Source organism: Nuphar pumila, chromosome 1, assembly GCF_984573655.1.
Source record: "Nuphar pumila chromosome 1, dmNupPumi1.hap1.1, whole genome shotgun sequence".
Taxonomy (NCBI): Eukaryota; Viridiplantae; Streptophyta; class Magnoliopsida; order Nymphaeales; family Nymphaeaceae; genus Nuphar; species Nuphar pumila.
In genome coordinates this window covers 162,449,281-162,460,647 of record NC_143249.1, presented here as the reverse complement: position 1 = coordinate 162,460,647, position 11,367 = coordinate 162,449,281, and the positions used below count along the sequence as shown (strand labels likewise).

General features: G+C 43.2%; 1 protein-coding gene across 1 annotated transcript; it reads right to left on the bottom strand.

Moving 5' to 3' along the window:
• Positions 1-2,938: 2,938 nt before the first annotated feature.
• LOC149851176 (RING-H2 finger protein ATL43-like) lies at positions 2,939-4,159 on the bottom strand. The gene has a single exon (XM_090007874.1). It carries the CDS (start codon positions 4,157-4,159, stop codon positions 2,939-2,941), a length of 1,221 nt encoding a protein of 406 aa, XP_089864000.1.
• Positions 4,160-11,367: the final 7,208 nt, after the last annotated feature.

Sequence of the window (11,367 nt, the reverse complement as noted above, 5' to 3'; positions counted from 1 at the left end):
AATCGTTGTGGGGCTCGTTGGAGACCCGAAAATACTATAAATCGTTGTAGGAAAGCCCGATAACACTACAAATCGCTGTTGGAAGGCCTCAAAAAAATTTGGTCCGAAGGGCGCTTCCCTCCGAGCCCCCCCGCCAGGGGGGGAGCCCCCGGACCCCCCTCCTGTTAGGGCAAAAACTCTAAATCAGGCTCCACAACGAATCAAGTTGAACGATGCTACCCACGCTGAGAGGAGCCCCCAAACCCTTCTCCTGTAAGGGCAAAAACTCTGAATCAGACTCCACAACGAATCAAGTTGAACAATGCTACAGTTAGTGTGCAGGTCAGTCGGTGTTTGATGGAGCAATGTAAGATCGTCTATTGGATGTGCACAGAAGTAGAGAGAGAAGGGAGAGAGAGTGAGAGGGTTGATGTTCATGGCCTTCTCCAGGAAGAACTTTTTGCCTTCCTTGATTTCTTCTCTAGAGAGAGAGAGGGTTTTACATTGTTTTACGGAGAAAAAAGAAGAAGACTTTGAAGAGTCAACATCATCCTCGACTTTCTGGATGGAGGACATATTTGTCCTTTTTTTGAACAGAGAAAAAAAAAGAAAACTTTGAAGAGTCAACATCATCCTCGACTTTCTGGATGGAGGACATGTTTGTCCTTTTTTTGAACTGTTTGTTTTTTCTTTTTTGAATGAAGGCCATTTTTGTTATTTTCTCAAACCATCACTTTATGAGAAGAATAGCAAGAAAGGGTACTTAAGTCTTTGCAACAACACTAGAGTCCGATGCAAAGTTATGTCAACATACACGGGAATACGAGCCCCATGTGCTTGTATACGTGGTGCTCATTCAAAGCCCCGAACATAGACGTGGGATTCAGTGAATCATCCGGGGGGAACATACACGTAAAAAAAAAAACTTTTTTAATAGTTGGAAAAAACCACAACATTCACTCAAAAAGTGCGTTAGTGTAAAAACCCATTTCTCCCTTATCCAGTAGGAGGCACACCTCATTCAAACTCGTGATGTCCATTCAGCTTAGGGCCTCTTTGGAATCTAAGAACTGGTATAGGAGTAGGATGGCAGTGGGGCGGGGCGGGGGACAAGGTCTCCACCCCCGCCCCGCCTCCCTGGATTTTATCCTCCACCCTCACCTTCATCCCCGTTTCATGTCCTCCATCCCCGGTTCAAACGGGGATGAGGCGGGGCAGGGATATTGTGGGGAAAAGTGGTCGGGGCGGGGCGGGGAAAAGTGCACGTCCATCCCCGCTTCCACCCCCGGACGGGGATGGATTTTAACCTTCGTCCCCGCCTCCATCCCCGTTTCATACCCTTCATCCCCGGTCCAAACGGGGCGAGGCGGGGCCCCGCTTTTCCCCGGTCCACTGCCATCCCTAGGAGTAAAGGAATTTGGCAAAAAGTTGGTCAAACTATCACCGGGTGGCTGTTTGGAATCTGGTAGTTGGGATGGGAGTTAATGTATTTAGGATGGGAAGTGGCAATGTATTATTGGAATCTGTAGCTGGGATGGGCGTTTATGAAGTTTATGCATTTGAAAAAGTGGCCGCGGCCAAATCCATGATTTAGTTTAAATACAAAGGAGAAAGGGCTTCACTTCCCACCCCAACGCTGAGATTCCAAACAGGACCATCAAGGTAGTTTAACCAAGATTTTACCTCGGAACCACCTAATGCATAAACTCCCATCCCAGTGCAGAGATTCCAAACAGGTCCTAAAACAGGGAATTAATGCCACTTCTCATCCCAGCTACTAGTTTTCAAACAGGTCTCAGTGACTACCCACCAGAAGAATAAGGCCAGGTTAAAAAGTAGGTTTTCAATTTTCTAAAAGTCAGTTAGTGGTAAAATTTTTATAAGCAAGAAATAAATGTGAGGCTTCAAGGTTGTGGATGAAGACGCGATATGAGTATATATATAAGATACAAATAAATAATTTATTTAGAGGCTAGTCCATCGGGATATGAGCCCTTTTTATTATTTAAACTGATAAAAATATATCTATAATATTTTAGTATATAAAAAATTTAAAAATATTATGAAGAATTATAAAATACAAACCGCTTGTATTTGGGAATGGTTCTCGATGAAATGAAAATGCTTTGGCATCTATTTTGGCACGCTTTAAAGTGCGCTTGAATCTCACCTCGAATCTGAGATCTGTGGATTTCAAAGCATATTAAATATCTCGAATCTGAAGATCTGATATCCAATATCTGATCGAGGGCCGGATCTGATGTCACCTCGGATCTCTTGAGAATCAAAAGCCCCGGCCCTTATGAACTGCCACACATCTGCTGTGAAGGGGCATTCAAGCAGGTAACGAGGCAAACCATCAGAATTCGGTTTCATCCAGGGTCGATTATCAACTGAGTCGACCCGGAAGACCCGGAATCAGGGGCATGGATGTCATTTCGAAATCAACAATCCCTGTTCAGTTTTGCACTTAATACACACTGATTGAGTTGATGTAGAGAGACTGATGCATACGGCAGAGCAAAAGGAAACAGATATATAAATTAATTAAAAATAACAGACGTGGGACCCATAGGCCCCGCTTCACGTATACAGGACAAATCCAGTTGGGTGGGCCCAGATCCCGACATGCAAGGCTGCGTCACCACGTGTGCTCCTCCACCCCTCCCCTCCTTTTACAAATAATCCCAAAAATGGAAATTCCACGTCATATCCCCCCTCTCTCTCTCTCCCGACACGAAGAAAATAGAACAGTTCACGTTTCTCTTGGTTCGCGCCCCGACCCGAATTCCAAACTCGCCATGCCTTCGCTTTCTCTTGGAACCACGCATCTCGAGAGTCCCGCCTTTTCCAGCCGTCCGATCTCCGTGACCACAAAGATAGAGAAGCAAGAGAAGGGAGAAACTTCGTATAGGGATGTGGACAGCTTCCTGGATCGGGTCGGTAAGAGACCCGTGGATCACGAGATGCTAAACCTGTTCTGCCACTTATTAACCACGGGCGGCCGAGTCGGGAACCTCGCTAATCCCGTGATTTCGGAGACGGATCTCGGGTTGGCGCTATTAATCAGTACCGGTTTGCATGGGACCCGAACCGAATCTGCATCGCCCGGAACTTCCAGGCGGACATCCGGCACCGGTTCTTCCTCCGCCACCGATACGACTGTTCGGAGACTCGGATCGGAGGGGGCGAAGCTGTACCGCCCACTGTCCGTCATGATCATCTCGGACCGCAGGAAGAGGAGATCCAACGGCTTCAGATCGCTCCACCGCCTCTCGAGGGCCGGCAAGTCCGAGACGACGATCCGGTGGCTGAGACGCCTCTCGAAGCTCTCCCGGTCGGAGAGCGCCGCGTCGGGGAGGAGGAGCTTGTCTTTCCTGAAAGCACCGGCGCCGCGATCGAAGCATCCGACGCTTTTCACCGCTTCGACGATGAGCTTCCGGCCGTCAGTTGAGACGCGAGACGAGGATGAGGCTGGGACGAGCTGCTCCCGGGTCGAATTCTCTCCGGCGGAGGAGTGCCGGCCGGAGAGTCGAGAAGTGACGGCCGGGATCTCGTCCTCTTGCTTCGGAGGAGGAGGGGGAGGGACGGCCGCCGGCTCAAGGGCTTCCTCGATGACGAGGAGGACGTCCTCCGGGTCGACTCGGTAGCGGCAGAGTGGGCAGGTCGAGTGCGACTCGAGCCACGTATCGACGCACTCGACGTGGAAGGCGTGCTTGCACTTCGGGAGGAGGCGGAGGATCTCGGCCGGCTCGAACCGGTTCAGGCAGACGGCGCATTCGAGCCCGTCCTTGGGCCCCCGGAGCGACGCGAACCGGAAGACAGGGAGCGACTCGATCACCTTGCGATCTACGCCGGAGTTCCGCCGGAAGGAGGAGGTAGGGGCCCCGTGGAGGTAGCTAGGATTGCCGGTGCGGCTTTCCCCGCCACCCTGCTTGCAATGCTTCGCGTAGAGAAGGATCAGGAAAGTGACGGAGAAGAGCGTCGTGAGGACGCCGACGATCACGGTGACGCTCGGCCGGAAGGGGGAGAGGCTCGACTGACCCATCGACGGAGACGGACGGGACGGAGGAGCCGACGGGGCCGCGGCCACCTCCGCCATCGCGAACTCCATAGCTCCGAGGACCAGCGGAATGCAGCAGACGGACAGCGACGGAAAGGTAACGGCCGTCGTCGTCATCTTCTTCTTCTCTTTCCTGAGTCCCTCTGGATCCGCATCTTCTTTTGCTTCGTCTCTCTCTTTCTCTCTGTCTCTGCTTGTGTGACTGTGTGTTAGGGGGGGCGTTGGGAAAGAGGGTTAAGACATCACCTGGATCCCGTTGTCTGTTTGGTCAGGATCCCGATTTTCCGGCAGGATTGCGGAGCTGCGTCGCGAGCCAGAAGGCGGGTTTGACTGCGATCTTTATGGTGGCTTGTCTCGAAACTCCTTTCGAATCTCAACCGTTCGTCGGATCAAGACGTTCGAATCGCACCCTCCTGTCTTTTTTCTCCGCCCTTTCCCCCCTCCCGAAAAAAAAAAGAAATCAAAGAGATGGGGTCTCTGTCTCTCTCGGGGCGTTTGAATTCCCGAGAAAAGGAGAAAAGGGAATATAGACTACAGAAGAGAAGAGGCCAGAGAGTGATGAGGTAAGGGCCTAAGGGGCGTTTGAATTCCTGGGAAAAGGAAGAGGACGATGAGGTAAGCTTCTGGGACACCGTTACCTCCCAATCTCTCCTTCTGACGTCCTTCTCAGTCTTCTTTTTTTCTTCCTGTCGCCCACTCTTTGAAGGCCACTGTGCCCCCTTTTCTCCTTCTCTACTCGTCTAATCACATTAATGAACCCACTGTTTTTATTTGAAAACACGGCACCCGTTAACATAACGAAATTAAAGACGAGACAAAAATGAAAAAAGCAACAGAGAATAGGTCCCTGCGAAGTTCCGGATCTGCCCCTCCAGTTCGCCTTTAACCTGTCTTGTCAATAAATCTCCTTCTTGAGCAAATCTCACGATATTTTGAAGAATCTCTCGTTTTGTAGAAATTATAAATAAATGTGAATTATTGCACGAACAGTACAAACGAGATATTTCCAGAACAAGCAATCATTTAAATATATCATGTGCTTTCCTATCAGCTTTTGAAAATATCGCCATATTTTGTTGCGTGGTCGTCACCAAGCCAAGTGCACATCTTTTGCCGTCTGGGTGTACTCTCTAATGGATAAGTGGGATTTGGGTTTCGGGGGCGGTAGACAAGGTCTCCACCCCCACCCGTCTCAAAATCTGAACCTACGTCTCCACCCCGGCCCCGCTTCAAGATTAGAACCTCCAAACCCGGCGTGGCTGGATTTGAACCTTCATCCTTGCCTTCATCCTCATTTCACGGCTTCCATCCACAGTTCAAAGTTCAAATGGGAATGAGGTGGGCGAGGCTATTGCGGGGAAAAATGGCGGGGAGTAGGCGGGGATCATGGCAGGGCGGGGAAAAGTATACGACCATCCCCGCCTCTATCCCCGGACGGGGATGGATTTTAACCTTCGTCCTTGCCTCCATCCCCGTTTCATACCCTTCATCCCCGGTCCAAATGGGGCGAGGTGGAGCCCCACTTTCCCACGGTCCACTGCCATCCCTAGGGGCGAGGTAGGGCAGGGCGGGGCCCCATTTGCCCTCAGTCTATTGTCAATCTTTAAAAAGGATTGGGGATGGAATGAGGCGAGACAGGGATTAAGACGGGGAAAATGTAAGTTCATTCCCACCTCCATTCCCACGCCGGGATGGATTTTATCCTTCATCCTCGCCTCCATCTCCCTTTCATGCCCTTCATCCTCAGTCCAAACGGGGTGAGGCAGGGTGGGCCCCGCTTTCCCCTGGTCCTCTGTCATCCCTATCGGTGAACGAAGCAATTTGTTTCTTTGATTATAGAAAAAAAACACAAGGGCACATATTTTTCTTTTGCTGACAGGGCGAAGCTGCCTGAAATCCCCGGTGAACAAGGTGGACTTAGGTTTTATACTCAGTGAAGCAATCAACGTTTCTTTAATTATCAAGAGACGCATATATTATATTTCACCTGAGTGTCTGTCAGCCTGAGGAGAAGGTGATTATCCCTTCATCCAAGGTTCGACTCCCACCTGATGTGAGTGCCTTTAACCGGTGGACTCCACAGAGACCTGGGTGTTGCTGGGGTTTACATTGCAGGGTAGTGTCCTGGTTGTTGGTGAAGGTTTCTCATAATTAAAAAAAAAAGAGAAATTACGATAAACTTTTATGACAATACACGTCTATCATAGTCAAAATTTTAAGACCTAACTAAGGTGAGAGAGGATCGGGTGCAGTATGACCCACGACAGAACCTGTCCCCAGGATGGGGGTGATCAGGTGCTTAATGCACAAATATTTGTGCAATCATATTGCACCTGATCTTTTCATAATGAAGGTGCTGCTGTGAACCAGATCCGGATCCGACCGGTCCGGAGACCACCTAGAGCTCAATTTTTTCTGGCTGTCATGAAAAAATGAGCCTATTTGCAGAGGCCAGGATTGGTTGTTGTTTTGTCGCCATTCAAAGATGGAGACTTGGTTCCCTAAATGCTCCTATCAATGATTCAGTGTTTTCTGATTTATTCAGTTTTGCCTCTGTGGCTCCATTATCTTTTACTGATACCAAATTGCATATGCAATATCCATGTCATAAAAGCGACCTCTCTCTCCCTCTCAGACCCCAAAAAGGAAAACATTGGAATATGGAATCACTGTGGGAGTTTAAAAAGTTTTTTACAGGGAAGGTTTTGTACTTTACCATCCAGGCTTTATTACTACTGTTTTTGGATATGTGGGGTTGGTGGGAATTGGAATTCCAATACGGATTCCTTGTTTATGTTTGGTGGGATTTGATGGTCCCCCATGGGCATGGGCATGAATCTGCCAACACCATGAGGAAAATAACAGTGAGCAGAGAAGTGTTACTTTTTCACAGAGGCACACCGGGAAAGATATTCTAGTGGTAATGGCCGTCAATGCCTGCAGAAACTGTCCTCTCTGAATCCGAGCAATGCCTTTAGTTTGCGAAGTAGGTTATATGTTTTTCTCAGAACACGCAGGTGCGTGTTCTCGAGTATGAATGAGCACCACGTATGTAAGCACGTGGGGCTCATTTTCCGTGTGTCTGCATCACTTAGCATCAAGTCCGTTGCGTTTGCAAAGACTTAAGTACCCTTTCTCGCTATTAGTGTCATGAAATGATGTTTCGAGTAAAGGATAAAAATGTCCTCCCGTCAGAGTTTGCAAATACTTAAGTACCCTTTCTCGTCATTGGCACCATAAAACAACGTTTCGAGTAAAGAACAAAAATGTCCTCTGGCCAAAAAGGGTTAAAATCATCATTGTTTTCGTCCTAAGGAGTAAACTTCTCTGCTTTAACAGGAGCTCCTCGCAATATGTCGCCCTAAACGTTTCAGATCACCCTTTGACGACACACCATCTGCTGTAACAGAAGCTCCCTTTGACGACACACCATCTGCTGTAACAGAAGCTCCCTTTGACGACACAATCTTTGCCGTCGGAGCACCCTTTGCCATCAGAGCATCATTGTTGCCATCAGCTGCATCTACCTTCTAGGTGTTTCTCCTCCACTGTCGGATTAGCAAAACTTGTGTCCTAGAAGGTGAGTTTTGTGTAAGTTTTCGTTATTTAAACAAATCGATTTGTAAATGCGAATGCTAAATCTTACAAGTGGTTGTATTATACACGCTAAATAACACCTATTTTCATACTGAAACAAGAGTCGTGAAAGGCAACAATATGTACTTATGAAGGCTAAATTTCTACAACGATTTATAACTTTGAAATTAACAAAGAGTTGTACATTTAATACAATAACGATTTGTTCGATGCATCAACAATTTATATGTTTGAAGCTGTAGCGATTTACGATTTATGCTTCATGATTTATACTTTTAAAGCAGCAACAATTTATATATTTAATGCAGTAGCGATTTATGATTTACAACGATATGTACTTATGAAGGGTTCGATTTCTACAACAAATTGTACGTTTAAAGGAGCGCTTTGTGTGTTCGATGCAATAACAATTTATACGTTTGAAGCAATAGTCATGTGTATTTATGAAGTTACCACAATTTGTACTTAAGTTTACTAAATCGTACTATGATGTTTACTTAGGAAGCCAAAACGTTACAATGATATGTACTTATGAAGGGAGCAATTTGTACAACGATTTACACGTTTGAAGCAACAACGATTTATATGTTTGATGCAATAGCGATGTGTAATTATGAAGTTACCTCAATTTATACTTAATTTTGCTAAATCGTACTACAATGTTTATTTATGAAGCAAATATTATGACGACTTGTAAGGTTGGTGATTGTGTAACAAATGTGATAATTTGTAATAATATATACTTGGGAAAGTGGTTGTAACATACAATGATAGGGTTAAATGTATGTGTTGTGCATGTTAGCAATGACAACAATTCGTAAGACAAGAAAGCCTTCGCCGTTTGAGGGGATGACTCTTGGAGAAATCATCCACCAATATGATATATATGAGGGTTATGTAAAGAACATTGAGAATGAAAAATATGAACAAATTGTTGGATATTTATTATACGAAGCCTGATCCATCAGATATTGAAGATGAGAAGCAAACAAAGAAAGACGAAGAAGAACTAAAGATGATAAAGAAGAAGAAGGATGACGAAGAGAAGGAAAAGCAAAGGAAGAAGGAGAAGGAGAATGAAAACTATGCGCACTTATGAGGCAAAATGATTTCTTCCTGCCAACCATGCTAAATTAAATCTAGATGCACATCGTTCTTCATGTTATCTGTCATGATCGTCAGCTGCATCACACTATACTATGCATCGAGTTGTTATTTACCATGCCAATAAAAGAAATGACTTATCGTATATGTGTGTTGATAATAGCGATTCAAGAGACATCGATTTAATGACATCTATGACGCTGCAAAACGATTTTAATTTTAATCGCTAAATGAACAACGATTTGAATACGCACATCGCCACCACAATCATGCAACAATGTAAATGTCGCATACACACGTTTCAATATCATAATACAAATATCATACAAATCGACACTAGCAAACACATAATATGTTACAAATCGATATACATATCACATAATATATTACAAAAAGATACAGAAATTCAGCATAATAGCTTACAAATCGATATTAACAAACAAAACAATATCTCACAAATTGATAGTATGTTACTACAACCACGATTTATGTTATAATATTCCAATATTTTTTTATACAAAGGCAAATCGTTGTTGCTTACATAGACGTCATTGCTTAAATCACAAACATCACAACCGGAATCCAGGTCTCACAAGGCATATCGTTTTTTAACAACAAGCGGGATGCGAAACGACGTTTCTTTTATAAATGAATGACACATATTTTCGTAACAAAGGCGAATCGTTGTGGCGATTTATGATTTATGATTTATGATTTACACATTTAAAACAACAACGATTTATACATTTAATGCAATAGAGATTTATGATTTAAAAAGTTACCAAGATTTGTAATCAAGTTTGTTAAATCGTACAACGATGTTTAATATTGAAGTCCAAACGTTACAACTATATGTACTTATGAAGGGTGCGATTTCTACATCGATTTGTACATTTGAAGCAATGATTTGTACGTTTAAAGCAGGAACCCTAAAACCCTTAATGCCTAACACATAAACCCTAAACCCTAAACCCTAAACCCTAAACCTTAAAACCCAAAACCCTAACCCTAAACCCTAAACCCTAAACCCTTAATATCTTACTAAACCGTAATGCTAAACCATAAACCTTTAATATATTACTAAACCCTAAACCCTAAACCCTTAATATCTTACTAAACCCTAACCCTAAACCCTAAACCTTAACCCTAAACCCTTAATATCTTACTAAACCATAATGCTAAACCATAAACCTTTAATATATTACTAAACCCTAAACCCTTAATATCTTACTAAACCCTAACCCTAAATCCTAAACCCTAACCCTAAACCCTTAATATCTTACTAAAGCGTAATGCTAAACCATAAACCCTTAATATATTACTAAATCCTAAACCTTAAACCCTAACCCTAAACCCTTAATATCTTACTAAACCATAACCCTAAACTCTAAACCCTAACCCTGAACCCTTAACTTAAACCCAAAACCCTTAATATCTTACTAAACCCTAACTCTAACCCTAAACCCTAAACCCTTAATATCTTACTAAACCCTAACTCTAACCCTAAACCCTAAACCCTTAATATCTTACTAAACCGTAATCCTAAACCCTAAACTCTAGCCCTAAACCCTTAATATCTTAGTAAACCGTAATGCTAAACCATAAACCCTTAATATATTACTAAACTCTAAACCCTAAACCCTAACCCAAAAACCTAACCCTAAAACCTATAAACTAAACCATATACCTAAACCCTCGATTATGAAGATGATTCAGTATATCGATTTATAAGCTATAAACATGAATTTTCATATCAATTTGTATGATATTTGATCATCGATTTGCATTATAGTATGACCATATTTTCGTAACAAAGGCAAATCGACTAAACATTACAACGATTTTTAAGATATCAATAGGATTTGCCATATCGATTTAAGAAAATGTTTTGATTCTTAATATCGATTTAAGATATTGTTTTGATTCTAAATATCGATTTTTAAGATATCAAAACGAATTTTCAAATCGATTTAAGATATTGTTCTGAATCTTAATATCGATTTCTGTGCTAATTCTTGATATCGATTTAAGTTATTGTTTTGATTCTTAATATCGATTTATATGTTATTGTTATGATTCTAAATATCGAGTTATATGTTGATTCTGTATATCGATTTATAAGCTATCAACAAGAATTTCCATATCGATTTGTATGATGCTATGACAATATTTTCGTAACAAAGGCAAATAGACTAAACCATTGTCACTGAATAAATCATTGTAATGATCGGCGTTCATAACTAAAAATCAAACAATCGTTTAGCGTTGTGTACAGTGAAAATGCCACTAATTTGCTTTTACGAGTTATTCCTATTGCGATTTACATAATTGAGTTAATAAATGTCTGAAACGATGAATTATGAAACATAAAAGCAATCTAGTAGTAATGAATTGCTTTGTATAAATTTTGATAAATGACTGAAACGATTTGCACAAACGCGCTCTGTACTCATGCACCGCGATTTTTATCTAGAGGTGGCCGACATAGACATCATTGCGTAAATCATTATACCATCGCGATTTACATAATGATGTCTGTCTTTTAGACAATGAGCTTTGTCTAAGTGAATGACACGTACCATTACGATTTACACAGTGACATATGAAGGCCACGTGCTATCGCG